General features: G+C 38.7%; 1 protein-coding gene across 7 annotated transcripts in view; it reads left to right on the top strand.

Moving 5' to 3' along the window:
* Positions 1-25,516, top strand: part of gria3a (glutamate receptor, ionotropic, AMPA 3a) — a 53,106-nt gene that overhangs the window by 24,494 nt on the left and 3,096 nt on the right. The window contains exons 7-16 of one of the 7 annotated variants that reach the window (XR_007184516.1): positions 376-543; positions 813-917; positions 4,133-4,240; positions 7,256-7,462; positions 8,913-9,286; positions 10,622-10,820; positions 15,716-15,963; positions 16,798-19,660; positions 19,783-20,163; positions 24,950-24,982. Coding sequence is in view for 3 of the 7 variants with exons in the window: in XM_048187396.1 (XP_048043353.1) it covers positions 376-543; positions 813-917; positions 4,133-4,240; positions 7,256-7,462; positions 8,913-9,286; positions 10,622-10,820; positions 15,716-15,963; positions 20,049-20,163; positions 24,950-25,195 (1,770 nt within the window). In the remaining 4 variants the exon portion in view is untranslated. Of the gene's footprint in view, positions 1-375; positions 544-812; positions 918-4,132; positions 4,241-7,255; positions 7,463-8,912; positions 9,287-10,621; positions 10,821-15,715; positions 15,964-16,797; positions 20,164-24,949; positions 25,198-25,516 lie in introns of those variants that run through there. The other 6 variants (XR_007184515.1, XR_007184513.1, XR_007184514.1 and 3 more) reach the window with 6 other exon arrangements.

Below are 25,516 nucleotides of genomic sequence, written 5' to 3'. Positions count from 1 at the left end.
TATTTCTATGCTTATTTATGTGCATTTGTGATGTGTTTACTTGGAAGTGTGCCACTTGTGAATATGCTTTTGGAGTTTATTTGATTGTATGTGTAATTTATGATAACATATTTTGATGAGTTTAATGTAGCAGTCATGCAGTAGTTTTATTAACCATCTCATTTCGTTGGTTCTTGCCTATGTTGCTGAAATTCTCCCATACTGAACCTTATTCAGCTGTTCACTGAGTGTTTAATAGAATATGAGCACTCATTTGGGCAAATTATATTGGCAAAATGCAGTGTATTGTAAAACTGCTTGTCTTTTGTGTGGTGCTCTTTCTATAGTGATGTGTCCATGCATTCAAACCATTTATCTGTTTGTTGTCATGTTTAGTATACATCTGCGCTGACACACGATGCCATCCTGGTGTTAGCTGAGGCATTTCGGTATTTGAGACGTCAACGCGTTGATATTTCACGTCGAGGGAGTGCAGGCGACTGCCTTGCCAACCCGGCCGTACCATGGAGCCAGGGAATCGACATTGAAAGAGCTCTCAAAATGGTAGGAGGGGTCCACAAAGGGCCTCAGACAATAGCTGAGAAACCTCTTCTAAGAGATAGAAAAACAGCAGCATTCACATTTTTTTTACTATCAATGAATGTGCAATACTGTTTAGAAATGCATTTACATTTGTTGGATTTGAAATAGTTTGTTTATTTTCACCTGTATGGTTATATGATACCTAACTTTAATAATGTTTTATGCTTTTCTTTTTTGTTGTGCTTGTTATTTTGTGGGTGTTACTGTTCCTGTGTGCTTTCCACCTACAGGTTCAGGTTCAGGGTATGACGGGAAATATTCAGTTCGACTCATTTGGACGGCGATCAAATTACACCATTGATGTTTATGAAATGAAACCAGGAGGAGCCAGAAAGGTTAGTGGCTCTGGGAGGGCAGTTTCTATAAATAAATTCACACAATATTATTGTCACAGTAAAGCCACAAGTCATTTTAGAACATTCAGCAGTGCTGAAAATATGCCTACATGCATGAGGCTATATATATATATATATATATATATATATATGTATGTGTGTGTGTGTGTGTGTGTATACACTTACCGGCCACTATATTAGGTACACGCATTGCCTTAATTCTTCATGGCATAGATTCAACATGACACTGGAAACATTCCTCATTCCTCATGCAGTGTTGCTGCAGAGTTTCCTGTTCTTAGCTGACAGGAGTGGCACCCGGTTTGGTCTCCTGTAGCACATCAGCTTCAAGGTTCGACGCGTTTTGCATTCAGAGATGCTCTTCTGCATACCTCGGTTGTAATGAGTAAGTTTGTGTTGCCTTTCTATCAGATCAAACCAGTCTGGCCATTCTTCTCTGACCTCTGGCATCAACAAGGCATTTTTGCCCACAGAACTGCCATTCACTAGATATTTTCTCTTTTTTGGACCATTCTCCGCAGCAAACTCTAGTGATGGTTGTGTGTGAAAATCCCAGTAAATCAGCAGTTTCTGAAATATTCACACTAGCCTGTCTGGTACCAACAAACATGACATGTTCAAAATCAAAATCATCCTAAGAAGTGTGTGAGATTACAGTAAGTGTGTCCCAAAGCATAGAATGTTGAAAAGAGCATGCCAGAAGTCCCCGGATGGTCTACTATTTCCAGTAGATTTTCGAAGTGTGGATCCGTGCACATTATAAAGGATAATATTACTCATAACCCATTGCACGTTGGATGAGAATTCGGTTCAGAACTAAAAAACACGAGTAAAAAGTGTTTAAAAACTACAAAACATGGCGGATAGCCTATGAGCGACTGACTGCGAGAGGTTTAGATAAAGGTTTGAGTGACTAATAATCAGTCTTACCTGATAATTTTTAAAAAAAATGTTATCAGTGTTATATTTCATTTGCAATAACATTGTAGACTTTAATAAAGATCCATAAACTTGGATCTTTATAAAAAAACTTGGCCATTAACTTATAAATGCATCATTATGCATTAATATGAGGAGAGTTCTCCATATGAAAGACCCGCGACTGCAGATCAGTGTGCTACTGCATTTCTCTCCGATACGGTAGGAAATTAAATGAAATTAAATGTGGAGGATTTTAACTGTGACGATATGATTGACAGGCCAGTTTATGGTCAGGATGCAACAGAGAGCAGCCATTAAAGATGCAATTGTATGACGTGATAATATGTCCCAAAATTGTCTACTCTTTTGCTACACACTCAAAAGTATGTACGTTTTCTTCACAAAAAGAGTACATACTTTTAGGGCGTAGTAAAAGTAGGTGAATTGGGATGCAGCACATGTCTAAATGCATTTGTCTAAATGTATGCAAATGAGTTGCTGCCATGTGATTGGCTGATTAGACATTTGCGTTAACGAGCAGTTGAACAGGTGGCCGGTGAGTGTGTATGTGTGTGTGTGTATGTGTATATATATATATATATATATATATATATATATATATATATAAATATAATGTTTTTATTTTGTGTTTAAAATTTTCTCCAAAAACAGTCATTATTAATTGTTTCCCCACCATTGATGGAATTTTCCATCTTTTATGACACAACTATTCTCGCCATTAAAGGGTTAGTTCACCCAAAAATGAAAATAATGTAATTTATTACTCACCCTCATGCTGTTCCACACCTGTAAGACCTTCGTTCATCTTCAGAACGCAAATTAAGATATTTTTGTTGAAATCCGATGACTCAGTGAGCCAGCAATGACATTTCCTCTCTCAAGATCCATTAATGTACTAAAAACATATTTAAATCAGTTCATGTGAGTACAGTGGTTCAATATTAATATTATAAAGCGACGAGAATATTTTCGGTGTGCCAAAAAAACCAAAATAATGACTTATATAGTGATGGCCAATTTCAAAACAATGCTTCAGGAAGCATCAGAGCGTTATGAATCCTTTGTGTCGAATCAACGGTTCGGAGCGCCAAAGTCACGTGATTTCAGCAGTTTGGCGGTTTGACATGCGATCCGAATCATGATTCGACACAAAAGATCCATAACGCTCCGAAGCTTCATGAAGCAGTGTTTAGAAATCGGCCATCACTATATAAGTCATTATTTTGTTTATTTGGAGCACCAAAAATATTCTCGTTGCTTTATAATATTAATATTGAACCATCTGTACTCACATGAACTGATTTAAATATGTTTTTAGTACATTAATGGATCTTGAGAGAGGAAATGTCATTGCTGGTTATGCAGGCCTCACGGAGCCATCGGATTTCAACAAAAATACCTTAATTTGCGTTCCGAAGATTAACAAAGGCCTTACGGGTGTGGAACGGCATGAGGGTGAGTAATAAATGACTTTTTTTCCCCCATTTTTGGGTGAACTAACCCTTTAATGGAATTTTCTGGCAATCCATGTTTTCCCTGATATACGGTAGGGGGTGCTATTACGCATCCTTTGAAAGAGAATCTCCAGATCAAAACACATCTGAAAAAGAAGCAGAAACAAATGATAAAAGCACTGCTTATGCACATGTTGTAGTCTTTAACAAAAATGTGTTTTTCTCAGCTTTTTGTTCAAAATGTTGCTTTTTTATGAAACTTACCCACATTCGAAAAAAAGAATGCATGAAACTAGAATTTAAGCAGAGCCTCTGTTCTTTCTTTTGATATATTGTTCAGATATTCATACAAGAAGAAATTCTGGGGGCCATGAATTTTTGTGAAAATGATCAAAAATGCTGGTGGTGGCTGGCAGCTTTTTAAAAAAAACACTGGTGGGGAAAGAGTTAAGCAATTGAGGTTTTTATTGCCATTTTACTGCCCTCTTTAAGACCCTTGTCATTAAATGTTCAATTTGTTGCCCATTTCCTTCATTTTTTAACAGTAGCTAGTTTTTTTTAATAGTACAAATAACTATTTTATCTTAAACAATCAAGGAAAATTGTATTTCTCATGATATGACCCCTTTAACGTGCACTTGAATGCTCCAGCTACCCTCAGACTTGCTTTCCTCCTCCATCATTCATGAGATCATGTTTCTACTGAGTCATTCTCTTTCTGCATTGCTCCATTTCTTTTATCGGTTGACTGTGATTGATTGATTCTATTTATGCTTTTGCTGTTTCTGTCCCTTGCAGATTGGCTACTGGAATGAATATGAGAAATTTGTTTATATAGTGGAGCAGCAGGTTACCAACGAGTCCTCCTCTGTGGAAAACAGAACCATTGTGGTCACTACTATTATGGTACACTATCTAAAGCTGCTTTTAAATATGCTGAACCATGATCCCTTCTGCCCTCTCAGGTTTAGTGACACAGTTGCATTGCATCCTGGGGGGGGCAGAATGTTTTTCTGTTTTGCTTTGCTTTGCACTCACTCACTACATGTTGAAACAGTCGATCACAGAAGAGTGTTTCAACTGTATCCGTGTGAGTGCCAAAGCATTTTCAGTTCCATTCCAGTGGCCTATTGTAGCAGTGACATCACAATACTGGCTTTGGTAAGAAATAGGTTAGAATATTCCTCTCTCTGCTTCTTTCACTCCACCAAACGTAAGTACTGAACGACTGAGATGCCGGGCTGGATGCAAGTGACTGTGTGCATACAGACACATGCACACAAAAATTGGCTGATGGTTTTCTCACACATGATGTGAAATAGTAAACATCAGAAAAAGAAGCAAAGTGTAGTGTTTTGTTTTACACCCCCTGCAGAGTTCAGATGTTCTCTACGTTTTCTAGCTGAAGTCCTGTTTTTTATTCCCAGCTGTCCAATCAAATGTGCCCATTAGGTGCAGACAGTTCATTATTCAAGTCCCTAAAAAAAGGTTTAATCTTCCCAGCAGAAGCGATGAATGTGAGCTGGGTAAGCGAGTGTGAGCAGTGTCCACTTAATAGGAAATCAATACAAGTAAAATTTTTGCCTTTTACATATTTCTCTAATTTATTAGTGGTTATTTAAGTGCCACATGAAGATGAGTTGTGGTTGGGAACCAGTTCAGAACCTTTGCATTCAATATTACGTTTCAGTAATATTACAAAATTAAATGCATACAAATGTACTGCTACTGTTGAGATACATCCAGTGACAAACAGCTGCAGTTTTGTTTCACTAAAAATAGAAAATCTGACCAAGCAGCCCTAATTTTGTAACTCCCAACCAAAACAAAATGGTGAATATATTTGAGTGAACTGTTGTTTTATACAATTTCAAAAACAGCAAAATGTAATTTTACTTTAATTTGGATTTTACTTCTTTTCAAATTGACTTTATCTGTCCATCCCATATATTAACAATTAAAGGTGCAATATGTAAGAATTTTGCAGTAAAAAACCACTAGGCCACCGTTATATATTTTGTTCACTTGAGTACTTACAACATCCCAAATGTTTGCAACTATTTGTAAATCGTGAGAAAATTGCATTTTTAACCAAGGCTACGGGACGTGTGAGGAGTCGCCTGTGTCACCCTCGGTTTCCGGTTTTATTTTGTAGAAACCATGGAAACACCAAAGACACTTTAATATTTACGTTTTAATAGACAAGATATATTTATAGACAGAAAACTAATTATTTGTATATAGCTCAACACGTTTAATCTTATTGTTTAAATCTAATTTTTTTTGCAAGTACCATGCTTTACCATGCCTCAGAGAAAAACACTAATTTGTGAAGTAGCTAACATAGCATAAGGTGGAGACCACATGTCCCAAGATTCCGCGCTCAAACTTGGCGTCATCAAGCTACGCCTTTGTTTTGAATGGGCCTCTAGCGACCTCTAGTGGACAGAAAATATTACATATTGCACCTTTAACAAGAAATGCAGAACTTCTTAATCTAGAGCATTTCAAACAGGACATGTGCTAGGTTATGCACGTGGAAATGTTTTGCCTACTGGACAAGTTACGTTGGACGACTCACTGTGTTTAAACAAACACGTGTTAATTGAACCAAATGCTGGGAGTGAATTGGTTGGGGCTGTAGAGTGATTACAGCTGGGCTTACACAGTTTCATAATTACATCCTTAATGAAGAACTCTGAGAACTTGAGGGCAGGGGGGGATAGAGGCGAGGACTGAGATGAAACTGAAAGAATATTAATTAAAGGGAGAATATGGTAATTAATCTTTTGAATAATGCATAACCTGAAGGTCACAAAACCCAAATCTTAGTGAGGAAAAAATAAAATGAACTTCAGAACTGTCAATAAGGAGTACAGTTATTTTAGTACATGTACATTACATTCATTAGAAAAGTGAACATTTATAAGACCAGTCAGAATTACATAAACATATTTCACTAAATTTAGTTAGTCACAGAAGCAAAGTCATATTTAAATGTACCACAAGGTTCGCCTTATGTTACATTTAAAAGTGATGACGACCTCTTTCTGACTCTGCCTATGATGATCTCATAAGTAGATACAGAAAGTGAAAGAAATAAATCTTAGGTTAATTAGATAATTAGCTTAATAAGAATTTGTGGAAAAATAATGTTTTATTCTGCATAGATTGGATTCTAAATGTGTATATAGAAATCTCATATAAACTGACTGAAAAAACAGATGTTTAGATGGACCAGTTTGTAAAAAAGATGAAAGAAAAACTAGAGTTTGATCTGATGCCATTAAAGCATAATTTTGTTCTGCTTTTAATGTTAGAGATTCATCAGTTTCATCATCATTCACGTTAACGTTTGGCCTGATTAAAATAGTTAAAAGCACACACACATGTGAGAAAACCTCTGCCACCATCTTTAACCCACCTGCATGCACTGTACACGTACATGTGTGAGTTTTTTTTAAGCAGAGCCCCCTTAAACTTGCTTGCTTCAGACTGACGAATGACTCTAGTTTACTAATGAGAGGACCTGCAGCTCTCTCTTTCTGTCTCCACTTTGAGAAATCAGTTTCCACCACTGAATAGTACCGTCCACAAACCCAAAACCCAGTTTAAACTCAAACTAGCCTCGCTCACAGATGCTGTTTGTTTGGTAGCTTGGCCGTTGGTCACATTGCTGTTATGAGACTCACAATGCATGTTTATATTTCAGTATGTGTTTGTGTGAATGAGTAAGAATGAAATAGGTGTGAATGTGTGTGTGTGTGTGTGTGTGTGTGTGTGTGTGTGTGTGTGTGTGTGTGTGTGTGTGTGAGAGAGAGACTGAGAGACATATCAGCATGATTGCAGACTAATGATTTTTTGTGTTTTCTGGGCTGTCAGTCTGAAAGCCAGCTGAACCTCATCTGATTTGGTTAACAGGAAGCTCCATATGTAATGTACAAGAGGAATTATATGCAGTTGGATGGAAATGATCGCTATGAGGGCTACTGTGTAGACTTGGCATCAGAAATCGCAAAGCACGTGGGCATAAAGTACAAACTGTCCATTGTAGCTGATGGGAAATATGGAGCACGCGACCCTGAGACCAAGACCTGGAACGGCATGGTGGGGGAGTTGGTATATGGGGTGAGTTCTGGGAAAAATGATCCTGCAATAGGAAAGTTTTGGTGGTGGGATGGTGGCTGTGTGAAGCCAGCAACACTTAGGAGGCCTCATATTTAATCACTGACTGCTCTGTCAAAATAAAAGTCACAGAATCGCGGTTTATTTTTCTTTGCAGGTTTCGAAATGTATCATACAGGATCTTTTAATACAACAAAGCTGTTTGAGCTTTTTGAGTTTGGTGCCTGTCAGAGTTGTTCTTAACATTCTTTCCTGTGTCACATGTTTATTTTGACACTGTAATGTGATTTTTACATCATTTCTCCTGGTGTTGCTGACATCACCCAAGTCTTTGGTCATGGTCAGTGTTTTTACACAGTGAAGCTCTGAAGTAGTGTTTCTCTGCATGTTGGTGAGGCACCATGAGTAAAGCCATTCAAAACACATTTATTTTAAAAAAGGAAAAAGAACAGCTCCGCCCATTTGGTTCCTGGTTGCTGTTCAGGTTAAATAACACAACCTAATCTCTTAAGAGAAGTGTGTGTGTGTGTGTGTGTGTGTGTGTGTGTGTGTGTGTGTGTGTGTGTGTGTGTGTGTGTGTGTGTGTGTGTGTGTGTGTGTCTATGCTTTTGTTTTGTTTCTGTGTGCTATTCAACATATCCTGAATATATGAGACACATATCATTTAATAATCTCAGGTGAAGAGTGTTTAACTGAATCTTTTTTTGGTTTTAAGTTTTCATTAGTTAACATTAGTTAACTACATTAGTTAACATGAATAATGATATTCATGAACTGTACTTCTACAGCATTTATTAATCTTTGTATTTGTTAACATTAGTTAATTCACTGTAAACTAAAATGAACAATGAACAGCTTTATTTTTATTAACCAAGTTAACAAATGTATTAGTCATTGTTAGTTCATGTTAGTTAATGCATTAATGTTAACAAATGAACCTTATCGTAAATATATATATATATATATATATATATATATATATATATATATATATATATATATATATATATCGTAAACTATTTATTGTCCATGTCATGACAATATTTCTTAGCTTCTCTGTACTGGCCAGAATTGAAGGCATTCCTACACACAATGTTATTATGAATTTCTATTTAGTTATATTGTTGAATTTTAAATTGAGTTTTGAGTTGCTTTCATAAGCAGATGGAGACAAGAAGGCATTATGGGACAGAAGTACATGGTAACATTCTGCTACATACAGTTACAACATACAGTTAAATGTAAAGAGTGTACCAAAGGTTCTTCTTTACTTGATCTCATGAACCTTGTGAAAATGTTGTACTAAAACAACTGGTTCACTCCTCAATTCTGCATTTTTATTGTCATTAGACTCTGAAAATGTTAGGCTATCTAATCACATTTCCATGAACGCACCATGACATTGTTTGTTCTTGTACTATGAACTGAGAGTTACTGTGTTCCATGTTTCCAGAGGGCAGATATAGCTGTGGCTCCACTCACTATAACCCTTGTCCGGGAGGAAGTGATAGATTTCTCCAAGCCCTTCATGAGTCTGGGCATTTCCATCATGATCAAGAAACCACAGAAGTCCAAACCAGGAGTCTTCTCATTTCTGGATCCACTGGCCTATGAGATCTGGATGTGTATCGTTTTTGCATATATCGGTGTGAGCGTGGTTCTCTTCCTGGTGAGTCGTTTCAGTCCATACGAATGGCACCTGGACGAGAACGAAGAGGCGAAGGATCCGCAAACGCCACCTGACCCACCCAACGACTTTGGCATCTTTAACAGTCTCTGGTTCTCCCTTGGAGCTTTCATGCAGCAAGGATGCGATATCTCGCCAAGGTTGGTGTATTATTTAGCCCGTTCTTGTCTCTCCATCCTCATCTTTCTCTCTCCCATCATCTTTGCATTTTATGGTTGTCTTGTCTTTCATGGTGCATATATGTTATTTTACTTGGGGTGTTTCACTTTTCAATAAGCTAAAGCTTATCTCTTGACCCTTAACTCATTCTATCATCGTGCCACTTCATTCATTCATTCACCCAATCACTCATCAGTCGCAATATTGTCACTACAACTGTTCCTGTCTTTATCTCCTCTTTTCCTCTTGAAATACAGCTTGTTTTAAGTCAGTGGTTCTCAATATTTTTTGTCATACTTTTGCTTCACCTTCAGCCCAATGATCATCTGTCAGTATTGCTGCCAAGTTTTGGCACTTACAGTGACATATAATATTTTAACAGATGCTTTTGTACGAAGCAAGTTTTTACTGAAACATTTGCTGTTTAATTATAAAAATGTAATTCTTAAAAATAATAACAATGAAAACTGCATGTTTTAGATAATGATCCAGCGGGTGAAATTATGAAAAATTAGTCTTCACTGAAAAAAGTATAATATAAATATATTAAATATATTAAAAAACAGGAAATGTTGTTCATTTGTTTATTTATTCATTTATTGCTGGATGTCATAAAAGATATGACATCCAGCAATAAATGAATAAATAAACAAATGATACTGCTTTGCAGGTGCAATGATAAGGGGTTAATTCATCCAAAAATGAAAGTTCAGTTATTTACTCATTGTCATGTTGTTTCAAACATACTGTAAGATTTGAGAACTGCCTTACACTTTGAGAACCACTGTTTTAAGCGATGCTGGACACCAACTAAAATAATTTATATTCACCATGTGTTGACTGTAAAATGTACAGATTTTCTCTCTTTCACTGTCTTTCTCTCTTTCTTGGAGGGCTACCGTGTTCTTGCTGCATGTCTCTATTTTACTGTCAGCAGTTTGGTGTTTATAAACTGTTTCAGTGGAGGAGTGTCAGCCCTCTTCACTCATTCCATCATTCTTCTAATCAGTCATTTGATTCTCCTGCCTGTCTTACTCACCAAATTCCTCATGGATTCGTGTCTTTCATTCTTGAGGTGATCTTTGTGACCCTGTTCTCATCCTCATCTTTCTGCTGGCCCTTCATTAGAGAGACCTGTCCAAACAGAAGCTTCGATTGTACATTGAGTGATTGTTTTGTCCATTGCTTGAAGACTTGCATCTTTCATCACCAGCAATTGCTTTAATATGTCTGTATTAATTGTTAACCTTTCACAGGGAATTTGTTTGCTCTCCTATGTCTCTCTGTCTCTCTCCCTCTCTCCCCCTCTCTCTCAGGTCTCTGTCTGGCCGAATTGTTGGAGGTGTGTGGTGGTTCTTCACTCTGATCATCATTTCATCCTACACAGCCAATTTGGCTGCTTTCCTGACTGTGGAAAGGATGGTCTCGCCTATAGAGAGCGCAGAAGACCTGGCCAAGCAGACTGAGATCGCCTACGGAACGCTCGACTCCGGTTCCACCAAAGAGTTCTTCCGGGTAAGACAGCAATAGAAATGTTCTATCAAATGCAATATCGCCGCCATGTTTAGCCAAAACGAGGAAATAAACTGGTGTGGTTATTGATAATAGTAAAAAGTGCCAGGGTTTTTCAGTATCCCAGCCATATCTTACCCTTATTTACATATACACTACCGTTCAAATGTTTGGGGTTAGTATGATTTTTTTTTTTTTTTACATTTGTTTGAAAGAAGTCTCTTATGCTCACTAAGACTGCATTTGGTTAATCAAAAATAGAGCAAAGTGTAATTTTTCCTGTGATGGCAAAGCTAAATTTACTCCAGTCTTCAGTGTCACATGATCCTTCACAAATCATTCTAATATGCTGATTTGGTGCTCAAGAAACATTTCTTATTAACAATGTTGAAAACAGTTGTGCTGTTTAATATTTTTATGGAAACCGTTATACATTTTTTTCAGTATTCTTTGATGAAAAGAACAGAATTTATTTGAAAAAAAAAAGGAATGTAAAAGTTTTTACTGTCACTTTTGCTCAATTTAAAGGCACAATATTTAAGCTTTTTGGATTACCCAAAAAAAAAAAAAAAAAAAAAAACTAAAACATATATTTTGTTGACTTGTGTACTTTATCCCAAATATTTCCAACAATGTTTAAATCCAGAGAAATCAGCTGTTTTAACCAGTGTAACGGCCCGTGTCATTGCATCACCTGTGACATCATATACGCATTACCCTCAATTTCCGGTTATACATGTACTACCGTAGAAACAATGGACGCTTTAATATATTATGTGTTTTATTAGGCAGGCAAACAACTGTTTGAATACGTTTATCGACAAGAAAACTAATCATGGATATATAGCTCATCATGGTTAGTCTTATTGTTTGAATCTCTTGTTTTCTTGATTTACCGCAAGTAACATGTTTGTACCATGCCTCAGAGACAACTCTATTTTGTCAAGTGATTAACATAGCATAATCAAAAAGAGTTTTATTTGTAGTAACAGTAATACAGCATTTTCTACACATCTGAAAGTGAGTTTTGATTGAGTAACTTGTAGATATATGCTTGACACAAACAGTTTCAGACGATTCAGTCCAATTTGATGAACTGGTTCAGCCGCCGCAACAGCTTGAAGCTGTCTACAGTCTACGCAACAAAGCGACCATTGCAAATCTATTTGTTCTTTGCGTCAGAAGCAGCGCGAGCACTTGGAGTACATCGGAAATAGAATGGGACATCAGTTCACTGTCAGATTTATCGTGTCGTGCTGCAACCAGTGTAGACAGCATCACTGATTATATAATGGGTTCTATTTGCTTCTTGTTGCGTTGCACCACTCATGTCTGGTGTAGACACAGTGTTAAAGAACTTGAATATTAAACTACATAATCTAAAGGAAAGCACATATTTGTGTGCATTTACCCGCAAGAAGTTCTGACAATAAAATATGATGACAGTCAACTGGCAATCTGACAAAGAAATGTCACCACAGACATGCAATCATTTTTGACTGAAAACATGTTTTACTGAATCTTAACCAGATACCGTTTTCAAGAGAGTTAGCCAGAGGCAGAGTGTGTGTTTGTGTGTGTGCATGTGTGTTCTGAGATGACAGGGAACAGGGCAGTTTTAAGATGACCCAGATACACCACTGCTGATGAGCTCATCCTGTCATTTCACCTTAATGTCACGATTACTCGCTAATGTGTGTGTGAAAGCAGATATACATATACACGCACTCATACACACACGTAATCAGTCACTCACACAGTCACCGTCACCTTGCAGACCCACTATAGAGTGATTGGAGTCAGATTTTGAGAGAGAGAACACATGAAATGAGATGCCCTTCTGCTCTTCTCTCTTTCATGAGTTGTCATCTGCTAACACACTGGATCAGAGCAGAGATGACAGGAGAGCAGCTGACACAGAGTTGGACTGAATGTGATGTGGAGACAGTCTCCACCTTGTGTTCATATCTGATTATTGCAGCAATAAAAAACATCAACGAATTTTGTTTCCTGTCTGCTCTAGCAAGTAATGAAGTCAGCTTATCTAATAAGTGTGATGCTGTTTGAGTTTAGATTTTGAGTTTTGAGTTTAGGTAAAAAACAAAACAATGTGGATATAGTGTGGTAGCCAACAGACCCCACAAGTAAAGTGATTTAAAGGAATAATCACCCATGTTATTCCAAAATTGATGACTTTTTTTCTTCCATGGAATACAAAAGGAGAAATTGTTGTGCTGGTGTAACAGACATACGTCGGTAAGAACTGTGTGTGTAAACCTCACTTCCCTGATCTCAAGAGGCACTCTAGTGACTGACGCTAGAGACTGCAGTCTTTAGCCTTCTTGTTAGAGCGCTCACCTCCCATGCGGATGTGCCCAGGTTCGCGTCCCTCTTGAGCAGGTGGTGTGAACTGGAGGGGCTACATTGGTGCCATGACCCGGATGGGAGTGAGGTTTAGAGGGGTGAGTGTAACGGACATAGGTCGGTAAGAGCTATGTGTGTAAACCTCACTCCCCTGATCTCAAGAGCCACCCTAGCAACTGATGCTAGAGACTGCAGTCTTTAGCCTTCTTGTTAGAGCGTACACCTCCCATGCGGACGGGCCCAGGTTCGCGTCCCGCTTGGAACGGGCGGTGCGAACTGGAGTGGCTACACTGGTACTCTTTTTCATGGAATTACAATGAGTGAGGAGGACGGACTCTTTCAAACTTCATAAAGGATGCAAAAACACCATAAAATTAACATAAAGTGGCCCATATGACTATTTTATTTAGCAAGGCTGCATACAGTAAAGACTAAAAAAATCAATTTCAAACAAATGCTATTCTTTTGAACTTTCTGTTCATCAAAGAATCCTTAAAAAAAACTATGTATCAGTTTCCACAAATACTAAGCATCAATACAAACATCAACAATTGATAATAAGAACATTGATTATAAAAAAAAAAAAAAAATGTTTCTTGGTCATGAAATCAAATTAGATTTCTGAAGAAATCTGATTTCTGAAGGATCATGTGACACTGAAGACTGGAGAAATGATGCTGAAAATTCAGCCATGCCACCACAGGAATAAATTACATTTTAAACTATATTTTTGACTATTATTTTTGACCCAGACTTTTAAACAGTTGTGTAAGTTTTTAATCACTGATAATCATTTTAATCATTGCATCTAGTTAGCTCTCATTACATCATTTAAAGCAGCATTTTTGGAAGTCAAGATTTTTGGGGAATAATCACTCATCCAATAATCCAACTCATGGCAGAGGTCTGAAAAGACGGATTTTTTTTTTTTGATGTCTGTTTTGTGTCGCTAGTGGCACAGAAATTGCACGCTTCCCCCTTTGAATTCTACAGTCTTTGCTTGAAAACTCAAAAAAAGCACATTCACTCATACACCAGCTGTTTGTAGGTCAAGTTAACCTACTTACGTGCGATATGTGTGAGTGTAAGCGTGTAAAACTGTGTCCTATAAAAGCAGGAGTGTGTGTGTGTCTGTCCTAATAAATGTAGGTGTATGTGTGTGTGTTTACTCCAGAGATATCCTGTCCACTACATGGCCATTTATATCTAGTCTCGCAAGAAATGGACACAGAATATTTTAGTTTATGAAACTTAAGTTTTGATTCACAGCAGAATTACAAGTATTAATACAACCATAATTTTCTGTTCTTTCATTTATTCTCTGCAAGGATGTTGTGTGGGAGGACTGTGTTTTGAAATATTGAGTTTTTTCTTTATATGCAGTAGTCTTGTACTTTAACTCCAGAGACAGAGTTTGTTTGTAATGTCACTGAAAGGAAAAGCCTTAGACGGGTAAGCATCGCAGATGTTTCTTCCTCTTGTGAGGAAAATATGCAGTGATTATATGAAGAGCTTTTTATTTTCTGTCTTTTCTACCATGATTTTATACTTTGCTCTTGTCAGGTTTAGTTTCATGGTAACAAGTCCCTGAATGGTCTTGTACAAAAGATTCATTGAGAGGAGAGTTTTAAATCTTTAGTTGACAATGTGTCTGGGGTTGGATATACATGTTGGGAGACACCTGAAACTCAAGAAAAACACATTCACGCATACACTCATACACCAGCTGTTTGCCAATTTTTTTAATATAAATTATGTTTTTTTGGTTTTAAAGGTGCCGTAGAACGTCTTTTTAAAAGATGTAATATAAGTCTAAGGTGTCCCCTGAATGTGTCTGTGAAGATTCAGCTCAAAATACCCCATAGATATTTTTTAATTAATTTTTTTATCTGCCTATTTTGGGGCATCATTAAATATGAGCCGATTTAGGCTGCGGCCCCTTTAAATGCTCACGCTCCCCGCCCACGGAGCTCGCGCTTGCCTTTAACAACATAAACAAAGTTCACACAGCTAATATAACTCTCAAAATGAGAAGAGATGGCATATGGGCTGGCATATGCAAATACTGGGGGCGTACACCCCGACTGTTACATAACATGTTGAGATTCGCCTGTTCGTCGGAGGTCTTTTAAACAAATGAGATTTATATAAGAAGGAGGAAACAACGGTGTTTGAGACTCACTGTATGTCATTTCCATGTACTGAACTCTTGTTATTCAACTATGCCAAGATAAATTCAGTTTTTAATTCTAGGGCACCTTTAAATCTAATTCACATTTAAATGGCTGACCATAGCAAATGGCATGTGTATTGTTGAAAAGCTAGAAACACTCCTGGCATACAACAGGATACATATGTAACAAAAATGAGCTATTTTCTAATAATATAATGGAGGATTATCAGTCGTTGCTTGTGATGGGCCGGTGTAGGTCACAAGATGAGTCCCAGTCCATCCTTGCTGACAAGAAATTTTAGCCAGCCACTTTTTAGTAAAATATCATTTCCATTAATTTCCTTTCTTTTTTCTCTTTCAGCGTTCAAAGATCGCTGTCTATGAGAAGATGTGGTCTTACATGAAGTCCGCCGAGCCGTCCGTGTTCGTTAAGACCACCCCTGACGGAGTGGCTCGCGTGCGCAAGTCAAAGGGGAAGTTTGCGTTCCTGCTCGAGTCCACGATGAACGAATACATCGAACAGAGAAAGCCTTGCGACACTATGAAGGTGGGAGGGAACCTGGACTCCAAGGGCTACGGCGTGGCCACGCCCAAAGGGTCGGCATTAAGGTGGGTGGAATAATATAACAATTTACTCTGTTGTTATAGTATTCCACCTACCCTGATTCCACCATCTCTCTCTTCTCTCTGTCTCGTTCATGTTTTGTTTTTCATTCTTATTCTCTCACCCTTCTACCTTTTCTCATTCTCTCTATCTCAAACTCTTTTTTTATTCTTTTTTGTCGTTCACTCTGCCTGTCTCTCTTTCTCTTGCGGTAAATGATAAGGTAACCGTGTCTTGTGTGTCAAGTTTTTTTTTTTTAGTTATGTATGTTGTGTTAATGTTTTACCGTGTTTCTCTCTACAGAAATGTCACTTAACTTGTTAATTTACAGTCCATTTTTACAGTGTGATGCCTGTTGCTGTTGATTTCCTACACCCTTTTCTTTCCTCTTTTTATCTTCTCTGTCCTACGCTTTGTGCTGTGATTACAGTTCTGTAATGTTTGTGTGGTTGGATTGCTTTTTTTTTCTCTGCACCAGCGCTGTTCTGCCTGCTGCCATGCATGTCATGCCATAGACTGTTTCTCGTCCTCCTGGCAACGGACTGTCCCTGCATCCTTCCCATCACTCACTAGCACTCAACTTCTTTTTCTTTCTCTCACTTCTTTCTGTTTCTCTCTGTCCACTCAGCACCACACGCATCTCACTCGCATACACGCTTCTGTCTGTACCCAGTAGCTGACGCAATTAACCAATCAAACGGTCCAACCACTTCACCAGTTAACCGGTCTCTCCTTTGTATTGACCCCTAACAAAAGAGCAACTGCAAGTTGCTGCAGTCTCATTAGATTTCTCACGAACCTGTCCCTTTTCTTACGAGCTATGTGTTTATCATTTGAAGAAGCGCTGTAAACCTGGCGGTGTTAAAGCTGAATGAGCAGGGCCTGCTGGACAAGCTGAAAAATAAATGGTGGTACGACAAGGGAGAGTGCGGCAGCGGGGGAGGGGACTCGAAGGTCAGCCTCAATCTCACCCAAACAACCCTTTCCTAGCTACGAGTAATCGGCAAGGCTGTGACCTATGATCCCCAGCAACAGTACCGTGACCCTTAGGGGTGGACACGAGCAAACTGAGCCTAATGACCCGAGGACATTAGCACCACTGCGATGGCCGTAGTTACTGTCAGCGCTGCTAATGGACTGTTTTCCTGAGCTTATGTAATAAGGCAAACTGTGATCAGATGTGACCCTTTACTTGGCTAATGGAGGAAAGGAAGCAGAGGAGGAGAGGAATAAAGGCTCGGGTGGGAGGATGTGTGGAGCGAGGTCAGGGTCACCGAGAGCGCAGCTTATTAGGATGGTTAGGTTCTTGTGAATTTGCCACGCGGGTTTGTTTGTGTGGTAAAACAAACAGCTTGTTCTAGGTAGAAGAGGCTAGGCCGTCTCTGGATCTCCTCTGATCTGTAATATAAGATCATCACAAAATGTAGTGTTGTTTGTGTATACCAGGGCTCCAGGATTTAATGACTGTCAACAGAAAGAAAAAAGAGAGATGTTTGGAGATCAGAATAGACAGTGTAAACAAGACCAAAACTGCTTTGGAAAATAGATGTCTGTATTTTCTAAAGCACAGAGGATTGGATGTTTATTATTATGCTTAAAGGACAGTTCACCCAAAAATGAAAATTATCTCATCATTTACAGTACTCTAGTGTGTGACAAACCTGTGAATTTCTTTCTTCTGTGGAACATAAAAAATATCAATGGTTTGGTTACCAACATTCTTCTAAATGTCTTCTGCAGAAGAAAGAAAGACATTTTTTGGTGTAAATGCATTCAAGTAACTTTCAGTGAAGACTAGCAATAATGAGTTTGTTCTTGATTACACATTTGCTTTTAGCTAGTAAAGGGTTTTTTCAGTTTATGTTGTCCCTTATCTATGCAAAGTCTTCACAAATGACAAGTATTTATGCTAATATTGTCCAAATCACTATGCCTATGGTGTTTCCAAACATCTGGAGGGCACAATATGTTGAGTATATATGTTGAGTTATTTGTTAGTGTGTCAAGTTGCTGCTAGTGGCAAAAGAGAAGTGCAAAGACTTTGGCATCTCCAATCAAATAGTCAGATGACAGATTTTTTTTAAAAGACACCATCTTTGGTCTTTGGCCAACTCCCTGCTACAAGTATGTAAATCCTTTTGGAGCCGCCAGCTCTCTCAGATTATTCCCCAAATTGGCGTGTAACCCATGAAAAAGCCGTAGCTCCCTTGTTGGTGGGATTAAAGAAAAATATAAGACCACTGGGATAGACAGTCCTGAAGGGGCTAAAACATCACAGGAAAACGTGAGAATTCTAATTAAACACTTCTAGAAATCAAAGGTGGAGAAAGATCTGGAGCCGTAAATGCACATGTTCATCTGCATATGAATGCACAGAAAACCACAAACAAGCACAAATTCATTACACTCACACACACACACACACACACACACTTCTCAATGAATTTATGGCCACTTTTCTCTAGCCCCTGTGCCTGCAGAATGGTCACCCTGTGTTCATCCTATCATGAGGGCAAGGCGGCCCCACTCACTCCTGATCGGTCTACAAAAGCGAGTTCACTGCAGTAATTGGCTCTCTCTCATGAGTGGCGCCTGAGCTCTAAACTCTGAGACCAAGATGGCCGCCTAGTCCATGCATTGATAAGTTGAGCATGCTGGGTGGAGGGTGTCTAGTCTGTTATGACATCACAACTGCATGTTTCTCATTTATTGACCTGAGTCTGATCCAAAATGCATGAATGGAGTAATTCAGCAAACCCAGCAAGTATATTATACCATTAGCACACATAGCACAATTAAAAACAGCCGATACACTGCAAATATACAGAAAACCCCAATTTCACCACAATACAGTAAGATATATTCGTAAATGTAGGAATCAGGACCCCATTTTTCACACATAGATTACTGAAAAATCCAATTGTTTTTAGCTGTTGGCGATTTGACTCACTTCTGAGCTCTTTGAAGCTCATCATAAAGTTCATGTGCGCTCAGTCCTTTGTGAAACAGGATTCAACCATGGCCGCTTCATTCTGATGAGAGGACCCTGTTGAAAGGGGAGCAATATTTAGTCATTTAATAGTGATTTAAAATTTGGAAACCACATTTGTATAGTGCTTTTGCATGAATAAAAGTGTGGATTTTCACTTATAATATAAGTAAGCACAGTAAATACAAGTTGAATTGTACTCAAGCATTAGGTCCATCTCTGCATAAACAGATCTCATTCTTTCAAGGTATTATTCGTCGGGTGTCAAACCATTCGAGGTCTGAAGCTGGCTTGTGTTACGGTGGTAAGTATGGTATATTTGCTTTGCTGGATTACAACTCTCATCATTTAGCAGAAGGAAAATAAACTGAGTTTCCCAGCAGTCCTGCTGATGACATACTAACATCTTACAAACTGAAATGCCCAAAAGGAATAGTAACATCATTGAGCAGTACTGTTTCCATTATTTTTTTGTCTGTTTATTTACGAATAAAATTTGTTATAGGATGCATTATGCAAATATCTACAAATGCTCCCTAATATTAATATTCACGTGCTGACTTTTATAAGGGCTTGATGTTTTCATTTGTAAGATGTTTGGCTTCAGCCCTCACCCACCACAGACCGGTTCCCCTTCTGACTGCTGGGTCCTGTTTGTCTGTTAGTCAAGTAAGGGTTTTTTCTCCCGATGGATCCGGCTTGCTGAATACTGGGTTAGAAAAGCTGCATTCACACCACAATTACAATAACGAAACTCATCTGCCAAATGCTCTTTGTAATTATGCTCTGTTTGGCTGTGTTACCATGGTTACTCTCTCTGCCTCTGTTGGAACAGTGAGTGCCGATTACTCAAAGCGATAACAGTAGGTAGCACTGCCAGGTCAAAGGTCGAAGGTAACACTGAGGCTAGCCCTGCCTGCATTCCCTCTCTCTCTCTCCATCTCTCCCTCTCTTATTCTTTCGCTGTCTGCGATATCAACAGCACAAGGCCAGGTGTCCTACAGTATCGCTTTGGTTAACAAATATTCGGTAGGTTTAAGTTTTAATAACATAAAATAACATAATGGTGCCATGTTATTTATGTTATTTCCCCTCGTGAAGAACTCCTGTAAACCTTGCAGTGTTGAAACTCAGTGAACAAGGCATCTTAGACAAGCTGAAAAACAAGTGGTGGTACGATAAGGGTGAATGTGGGACCAAAGACTCTGGGAGTAAGGTTAGTCTGCTCCACTCATTTACAAACAAACATATTCATATTCTACAGACATCATAACAGCAAGCCTTACTGGTTTTAATGGATTTAGTGGGTTTGGCTCCAGCTTGATTCACTTCATTTTGGCCCCTTCTTTTGAAAGCATCTTTACATGTGTAGCAATTGCACATCATTTAGCTAAAAAAAAAAAAATCCTTTAGCATTAATGAGACAACACAACATCCACCCACCCACAGAACCCACACACACACACACACACACACACAGGAGGAGATATGGCATATTAAGAAAGCATTTACGAGTGCAAGGAATTCATTCTCTTAATGATGTAGTAATTAAGTGTTACATAAAAGTATTTTGTAGTAAGCATTCATTACAGTGATTTAGTAATTAAGTATTTCATTAAATCTTTCCTCTTCTGCTGCTGTGACATGGCCTCGTTCTCAATATTGTGTTTACTGATTCGTTTATTAATTGTTTCCAGGCAACATTCATAGACATTAATCATCAGTATGAACATTTAAAAGAAGGACAGTCACTCAGAAAGCATTTCTAATTGGCCAGATAAAGGGAGTAAGTGGGAGTCTGAATGCTTTATAGTATGTGAAGATAAAAACATTCTGTTTAAGTGAATGTATGTACCTGGGACATATCCTTGGTCATTTTATTTCCGGTCCTGATTGAGTTTATGGAACTGCACAGTGCCCCCTGTATTAGCCAGTGGCATCGGTTTAATAGAGACCACGTGCAGGGGAGCGTGTTTGCCTGGAGACTCTAGTTGCAATTGTTTTATCACAATTCTCAATGTAATCCAGTCTGATGAGAAAGTTAATTAACTTTGAAACATGTCCCATGTGCATAAGCACAGCAGATCTGTTACGAGGCTATACCACTGACTATATGGGCCTGTAACCATGGTAACCGTATTCAGGGGGGAAAACAGGTCTCTAGCTTTGCATTCAAGACAGTAATGCTACACTCCCAATCCCCTGTTGCTATGGTGTCCTTTCACAGGCTTCTAGTGAAGACAGACCATGTTTGTGTATGTCAGTGTTGGTAGACAGTCAGGCTGGTGGTCACAGCAGCAGAACCGAGTCCTGTTGAGGCTTGTCTGTGTTTTGAGGTGTGGCGTTGGTCGCATGCAGGTGTCTGTTAATGAGTTTTGAAGGCTGTGAAGCTTGCAGAAGTAGTTCAGAGAGGGGAATTGCCATAGTAACATCAATATTCTTCCCCCCTCCTTTTCCTCTTCCTTACTTCCTCTGTTAAGATGGCAGACCGAAGAAGCCAGAGGATTCGACTGTAGCTCTCTGATGGCAGCATATTTGTCATGTTTCTGTACTGACTCAACTTCACCTCTAGAGGGGGCAACAGGCTCAGAGCTGGCTCTTCAAGCATCTGTGTGTGTGCGTGTGTGTATGTGTGTGTGCATGAATGAGCAATCTATTCGAGGGCAGTGTTTCTCTGTCTCTCTGGCCAGTAAAGTGAAGGTATGAGAGGAGAGAGGGAATAACTTCTTCCTCTCTTGAGCTGCCTGAGCTTTTAATCCATTAACCTTTGACCTCTGGGCACACTTCATAATGATTTGATGCCCTTTTGAATACAGCCCTCAAGCACCCCATTTTATTTAGTTCATCTTCTTTCCCTCCAAGCAAGTCGCGTATGGTATGTGTGAAATAGGGCTTGCACGGCTATTCGTTTTTACTAGGCAAAAAGTAGTCAGCGAGTCACTGTTTACCTTATTTATATGACTCACCATCAGCAGTTTTTGCCGTTTCCGGCAAGTCTAATTCTGCATTAATGGAGGGTTCGCGAGTGCAGAGAAAGTCTGCTCGGCTGAATCAGGTGAGAAATTGCCCTTTCCAGATTAATTTTACAAAAAAAAACAGTCACGTCTCTATCGCTTATGGTTTCTGTCAGCATCTGAGTGCTACTTAATTTAAGTTCACTTAGTTTCAGAATGCTTTGCAATAAATTTGGCTTGTATTTGAACTCAAAATGAACCATCTCAGATGTCTGCAGCACTTATGTTCACATATTACGTGCTTTGTGAAAGTAAACCACTCTGTTGATTTGAAACATTTCCAGATTAATTGAGCATACACTCTTAACTGAGGGCCCAAAAGTTAGTGATTTAAAGGTACACTATGTAACTTTTGACCCTCTAGGGCAGGGGTCATCAACTATATTTGTCCAAGGGCCAGAATTTTTCTCTGCAGACACTGTAAGGGCCAGATACTCGTAATATAAAATAAAATTCGAATTGTATCCTAATATGTTATTATTTGATATACTAATTCTAATTCCAAATGTATTTTATTTTTTACATATTACCTGTACTGCAGCAAGCCACCAGGGGGCGATAGCGATATTTTAGGCTTCATATTTGTGAGGCTGTCAAGCTGTCCATCACTGTCACGCAATTGTGCGCTAATCCCAGGCAAGGAAAATTTTGACATTTGTGAAAAAATGAGCACGTGAAACAATAAAAGATGTTCAATGAGAGAACGCGTTTATCGTCATTCTTGACTGAAGGCAGGCTATGGCACAAGCTACTTTTCAGAAGGGTTTTTTTTTTCGTTAGATTTAAAAATAAACAAATATGGAACGGACCCGAATATTCAAATATTCGTTCGGTGGGTTGGTATTCGATTTGAAAATTTGACATTCGAATATTTTTTTATTTTTATTTTTTGCACACCTGGGATCCCCCGCGAAACGATTCTCATTCCCCCTTGAATAAGGCCGGCGACACACTGGCTGCGTGAGCGTCTCAGCTGCGTGGCGTGTCCGTTTTTATTTCGGCTCCCATATTTAACAGGTTGGAGTTTGCACACTGAGACACGCGTCTCAGGCGCGCTCGAGCCACGCGGAAAACGCGTGCATGCTAGAAATAGAACCGACGCGTGTTCCAGCAACGGGAGTGTTCAGAACAGCGGAGTTTGTATGGACTGAAGTGCATGTCTGAGCTTGTGTTTTGTTGCTTTGACACTGTGGAAAATACAGTAATAGAAACAAAATGTATTAGCATTTTTACCCGTTATTATCAATCTAAATTAATCTCGTTTTTAATTTAACTTAATTTCGTTTTTCTTTATTTAAATTTCATTTTTCTTTATTTAAATTTCGTTTTTTCTTTATTTAAATTTCGTTTTTGTTTATATAAATTTCGTTTTTTCTTTATTTAAATTTCGTTTTTTCTTTATTTAAATTTCGTTTTTCTTTATTTAAATCTACCCTTACTGTGCCAATTTGTTAGTCAGAAAAATATTAGACTACCTTAAAAGTATTGCTTAATTTAACAGACCTGTGTGTGTGCGTTTTATATCACTAGTGCAGTGTCCGTTCTCGGAGCATAAGCCCTGCCCGCATGAGGTGCGCCGCTTCCCGCTCGCGCTGTTCTGACTGTAGTTTACTAAAAGTTTATTAATTCTGAATGTGTCGCGTCTCGCGTGTCCATCTATATTGCACCAAATGCGACACTGCACTGCCTTGTGAAGTCGACTGGATGAACGGTTCTCGAAATAATAAAAATGCAAACGGACATACAGACACAGATTCCTGCCTTTATTAGAGAGAAAAATATGTTCAGCCCCTCTCTCCGAAGAGTCGATGTTCATTACTACTGAAGCTTCGAAGCTCAAAAAATGGTATTCGGACCAGCCCTAAACTTTTTTCCTCTTACAAGGCTATTCCTGAATTCAGTATTATTCTGGGGGCCGGATGGAAATCTTTGGCGGGCCGGATTTGGCCCGCGGGCCGTCAGTTGACGTTGCATGCTCTAGGGGTTAAAAACCAAAACTGCATGCATTGTGCGTAAAAACATTGTTTATATTGTGCTTCAGCTGTGCAGACGAATAACAGTATCCTACTGCTCATAAAATACTCACTACTAGGCTTAAGAGATATAACAGTTTAGACAGAAATTATCTTTAGCTGACTAGCTAAAGATGTTACTGTAGACATGGTACTTTCTTGAAAATAAATTCCAGCACAGCGCTACAGCAACCATAATGAAACTACTCTTCACAATAGATAATGCTTTACAATGAATTCTGTTAGAGAGCTACAAATGGCACTTTATCTGTTCAATAAATTACTTTACTCACCTGTTGAATAATAAAAACGCCATCTCCGCATCGCTTTTACAACATTTCAAATCCCTCAGTTTTCACCATCTCTTGATTCCTGTTTATTACAAGCTCTTTTTGCAAACAGAAGCTCCTCTATTCTGCGTTTAAAAAAACAAGTTGATTCAAGATTTAGCATGCTCCATGTCAACCTTTCTCGCTCGTTTTTGTGACAACTAACCTATGCCACTCCCATATGTGTCAAAGTAGCCGGAACAACTTTTCCAGATATGACGAGGCACATACAAACATATGTACATAAATACGTAATTTTGCGCGAAAGGCATCCTGCTCTGTCTAAAATATAAACGCTTACAACTGGCTTACCATAGTGAATCAGGGTAAGATAAAAACACGTTTTGGAAGAATTTTGTTAATTTCGTTTGTTCATTTTGAACAAAATGTTCCTCCTTCTGTCCAATGTATATAGAGTTGGTGCAATCGCTGACATGTCGACACAGACCCGAGTTGACTAGTCGTGCAACCCCTGAGAGCGAAGAGAGTGAAAGTGAGGATATGCTGATGTGTGTGAGTGTGTGAATGAGTGCATGCTGGGTTGTGAAAGCTTGCATGCGTATGTTTAAGTCCTTTATTAGTTATTGTATAGTGGTTTGGTGAAACAAGTATACTTCTTTTGTACTAACTCTGTCTTCCCCCCACAGGATAAAACCAGCGCGCTGAGTCTCAGTAACGTGGCAGGCGTGTTCTATATCCTGGTGGGGGGTCTGGGTCTGGCTATGACCGTGGCTCTGGTGGAGTTCTGCTATAAGTCGCACCAGGAGACCAAACGCCTCAAACTTGCCAAAAATGCCCAGAACTTCAAACCAGCTCCTCCGTCCACTGCACAGAGTTTCACCACATACAGAGAGGGCTATAACGTCTACGGAACAGAGAGCGTCAAAATATAATGGTTCGTCCAAGGCTGTTTTCTGTGTATGTTTTGAATGTTTGTTAGTGAGTGATACCATTTCTTAAAAAAAAAAAAAAATTATTAATGATGGTCTACTTCTGATGAGTGATAATATCAGAGTTGGTGTTCAGTTCTGAGGTAAGTTAAGTTTTTAAAGCTGCTGTTAGCAAAAATTTTTTTTTTTTTTCAGAATAGACTGTACCTGCTATCTGACAGATATCACTAAAGAAGAGTTGTTCTGAGAAATCACACATCTCTCTGTAACTGCCCTAGGCGCTGTAAACATAAAAGAAGAATCTGAGCGTGGTCTGGTCATGTT

Source organism: Megalobrama amblycephala, linkage group LG4 (genome assembly GCF_018812025.1).
Source record: "Megalobrama amblycephala isolate DHTTF-2021 linkage group LG4, ASM1881202v1, whole genome shotgun sequence".
In the NCBI taxonomy this organism is placed as follows: Eukaryota; Metazoa; Chordata; class Actinopteri; order Cypriniformes; family Xenocyprididae; genus Megalobrama; species Megalobrama amblycephala.
The sequence above is the reverse complement of the archived record's forward strand: the minus strand, read 5'-3'. Positions and strand labels throughout refer to the sequence as shown.